This window comes from Macrosteles quadrilineatus, unplaced genomic scaffold, assembly GCF_028750875.1.
Source record: "Macrosteles quadrilineatus isolate MER2022 unplaced genomic scaffold, UCM_ALF_1.0 Scaffold_2__2_contigs__length_208266976, whole genome shotgun sequence".
NCBI classification, from domain to species: Eukaryota; Metazoa; Arthropoda; class Insecta; order Hemiptera; family Cicadellidae; genus Macrosteles; species Macrosteles quadrilineatus.
The window spans coordinates 78,122,184-78,125,754 of NW_026542595.1; the positions used below are offsets into that span (position 1 = coordinate 78,122,184).

Here is a 3,571-nt window from a genome sequence, read left to right on the forward strand (position 1 = left end):
GTTGCATAATGTAGAGATAAGAACATGACAGAGGAGTTTGTTTGACAACGCAAATCACAAGCGATGAAACATTTGTTAGAGCTATTGATTTTTGTCGTCGTTGTATCACAATATTCAACTCTTGGTGAGCCATTTCTGTATCTTTTTAATTATAATTGTCTCTAATTATAGAACATTATAATGCTGACACGTTGATTTGAAGACATATTTGCGTCTTTAAAACTTGCTAAATCATTTAATGTCTTTTACAATTTTAATAAATTTTTGCTAAAAGATTAAGTACAATATATACCGATGTTTATTACAAACTAAAATGGTCAAATTACCTTAAATTAATTTATCTTGGAGATATTATTTGTTAGTTTTGGCCATCATTTATTGTCAGATCAATTTCATTCTATCCTTGAGCTAACACTTACACAATATGGCTTTGGGTGTTTAATAACGTTCACAAGTCTTACCTGAAATGATATTGCATATTCTGGGTTATTATAGTGTAAAAAGATGCATATTTTCAAGACCTGTTAAGATTCTATTAGTATGCATTAATTTTAAGTCTCTATTCCCCATGATGCCAAATTTAAAATTAATCAACATTCAAAAGTAAGGCGGCAATTGTCCGTCTGGGGAATAGAACATAATTCCTTAACTAAAAAGATACCGTCCAAGATATGGTGTAGGAATTATTTACTAAAGGTGAGTAATACAAATAAATTTGAAATGTGTTGAATTGAAACAAACATATGCTTACAGGCAAAACATGCAGAAACATTCAATCTTACGTGCATGTGAATACATCCAAGTAATCTGGGAGTATTTCGCATTTGGGTAACTATATTTAACAATTTTCAGGAAGGAGAATAGTAGAGAGAGAAGATGTAAATACCCCTGCGACTCTGGGTGCGGATGGGGTCGAGATTGAAAAAGGAGGAGGATTCCCTCCGTACAACTACACGGAGCCTAACGAATCAGAAGACGATGGACAGGTAGACTTCGACCTTGACGCGACTACGACAACCACGACCGTCGCGACGACCACCACGATCACCACGACCATCACCCTAGAGCCTGAGGCACTAGAGGATATCGACCACTCGCCAGGTGATAGGAGAACACGATTCTGGAGAACACTTAAAGCGTTGTTCGGTCCCATTGCAGGGCTTACGGCTTTATTTTTTATTGGAGTTTGGTTAGGAGCTACCGTTATATAACTTTCAGAACAACCTTTTTACAGTAAGAAACAAACAAAAACTAATAATTTGAATGATTGTATTAGCTGTTCTAAACTATTGAAAATAAGAGGGCTTGAAACTTAAGATTTTCGTAATGAAATTTGTAACACGAAATATTTTGCAGTTGTGGACCATTTCTCGGAAACTGACCAAAAGAGCAAAACTGTACCAAACTCAAAATTGGGTGGGAGATATAAACACCAAGAAAGTGTGTCTACTTTTAAACACTTGAAAAAAAGAATAAACGCAGAAATGTTCAAGATGTACAGATACATGCCGCTTGTCCAAAGTTTCACGTGGTTAAGTGGCGTGTTTGCTGTGTTGACTGTATTGTTTAAAATACACGAAGTATATCTGAGTTGATATGGGGTCATTTTTTACCATCCTCATAACTATGAATAATAGTTATTTTCTAGTTTGAGTCTTTCTCTTGGGTACGAGCATCACATAAACATTCTTAAATAGGTTATTTATCGCGAGGTAAAAAATATAAAGGTGATTGAGTCTCGATTTCTTAGTCGGCAGTGTAGTTAAATATCCACAGTTATGTTGTCCACTAGAATTACACTTAAGTTGTTCCTAACTTCATTCCTACATTTTACACGAATTTCTATCTTAATTCTTGGATGATTGGGTCACACTAAAACTATCCCTTTCACAAGCTGCAAGCTAGCTCATGTCATCTCTGAGAATTCGTTAACTCTCAAAAGACATAGCCATTTTAATTTGTTGACTATTTATATTTATTATAGAAAAGGAGATTCACCATATTTTAATATGACACATTAAATACCTCTTCTCGATTCTGATTTTCTTCCTGTTTCTTCCAGAATTGCCTTTTATGTTCGACACTGGAAACATGACCAGATCTGAGCGATGGCTGTTAAGAGGCACCACATTCTTGTCTTGTTCCCTTTTTCTTTTATTCATATTCTTCTCGATATTTTACGCCATATCACTTGTTGAATGATAGTAAAAAAATTCAATATCAAACATTTTGTAAGATTCATAAATAAAGATAAAATTATAAATAAATACTAGTTTTATTAAGCTCAGAATCCAAGAAAGTAGATTATAAGCTTAAAACCAGCTGATTAAAGTAATTAATCAATTCAACACCATAACTTAAACTCATAATAGTTTTTAAAGCATGATTTATGAAATGGTTACAAGTACGATTTATATTTATAGGTGACCGAGAACAAGTAAAGAAACTTGTTAAGTCAATGGTTGTACTAGTCTAGCTTCGAATTTCTGTATTGTATTTTTTAGGTTCTGTGGTTTATTAAGTTTTATCTTGAACATTGTGTGGTTTTTAAATGTTGTTAACTAAGATGGATCTAATTAAGCTTCGTCTTACCACAAAATTGTCTGTCATATAAACTTATCTAAACTGATATAAAACTTTGATTCTCAAGTTCGTATTTTTAATTTATATTGTTTAGTTAGTGCAAAATATGTTAATGTGGTGTCGTAATTGCTGACATGAATATAAAAAAAGTTCAAAAAACTCCCATAACTTGAGTATTCATTGGCATTCAAAGGCATTGTCATTTTATAAAGAACCTCAACAGGTAATATTTTCTATATTAACGACCATGATAACAAAATATATAAAGCACTTAACAACAGATTATTTAGATCTCGTGTAATCATAATGAATATACAAATTTCTATTAAACTAGTCATAAGATTGTTTAGGATTTTTTATTGATAAGCTTAGTATTTGATATGGTGGTGATAAAAATCCTACTCTCACATCAATATAAGATCTACAGGTGATGTAGTTGAGTTATCCAAATTTAATTTGTAACTGATTAGACATTTAACAAATTTTTGTTGAAACCAATGTAATTTAGAAATGTAATTGTATTAAAATCCTACCAGAATCTTTAAAAGTAAACGTTTCTTAGGCCGAAAAATGTTTAGTATTCTGACTAGACTTAATTCATAAATGGTCTTGTGACTGGTTGATTTAGCGACTCAGAAGCTGTTAGTGTAATTGTTCCCCAGTGTAATAACTGTTATTGCCGTTATTACTCATTACAGTAATTAACTAACCTAGTTTGCGTCAAGCAACTAATTCCGCTTGTCATTTCCCATAGTATTACACCTTAGGACATAACTAATTATAACTGTGTTCAAATTTAGAAAAATATTATTAGATTAGGAAATTCTATTTTCGTTTTGTACTCTCGGCTAATTTTATTTCATTGATGAGACGTGTTTTAAGTCGATATAAATTTAATTTTCAGTTATTTCCCAACAATAGAAAAATATTTCCTGCTGGAGATTTTCTGGGAACAATGTTTGGTCGATATAAATTTGTATAATTTTGA

General features: G+C 32.0%; 1 protein-coding gene across 2 annotated transcripts; it reads left to right on the forward strand.

The window, feature by feature from the left end:
- On the forward strand, nucleotides 1-2,259 carry LOC128987178 (uncharacterized). Of its 2 annotated transcripts, none has more exons than XM_054407916.1 (3): nucleotides 1-124; nucleotides 853-1,101; nucleotides 2,063-2,259. In XM_054407916.1, exons 1-3 carry the CDS (start codon nucleotides 64-66, stop codon nucleotides 2,200-2,202), a joined length of 450 nt encoding a protein of 149 aa, XP_054263891.1. In that variant the 5' UTR covers nucleotides 1-63; the 3' UTR covers nucleotides 2,203-2,259. The 2 variants fall into 2 exon arrangements, with proteins under 2 accessions (XP_054263891.1, XP_054263890.1); XM_054407915.1 differs by lacking the exon at nucleotides 2,063-2,259 and adding an exon at nucleotides 1,357-1,595.
- Nucleotides 2,260-3,571: the final 1,312 nt, after the last annotated feature.

Excerpts from the sequence above, each read along its gene's own strand:
- LOC128987178 (XM_054407915.1), top strand. The coding sequence starts at position 64 with ATGAAACATTTGTTAGAGCTATTGATTTTTGTCGTCGTTGTATCACAA. Across the intron at positions 125-852 it reads ATCACAATATTCAACTCTTG|GAAGGAGAATAGTAGAGAGA; the intron begins GTGAGCCATTTC and ends AACAATTTTCAG. Across the intron at positions 1,102-1,356 it reads GGATATCGACCACTCGCCAG|TTGTGGACCATTTCTCGGAA; the intron begins GTGATAGGAGAA and ends AATATTTTGCAG.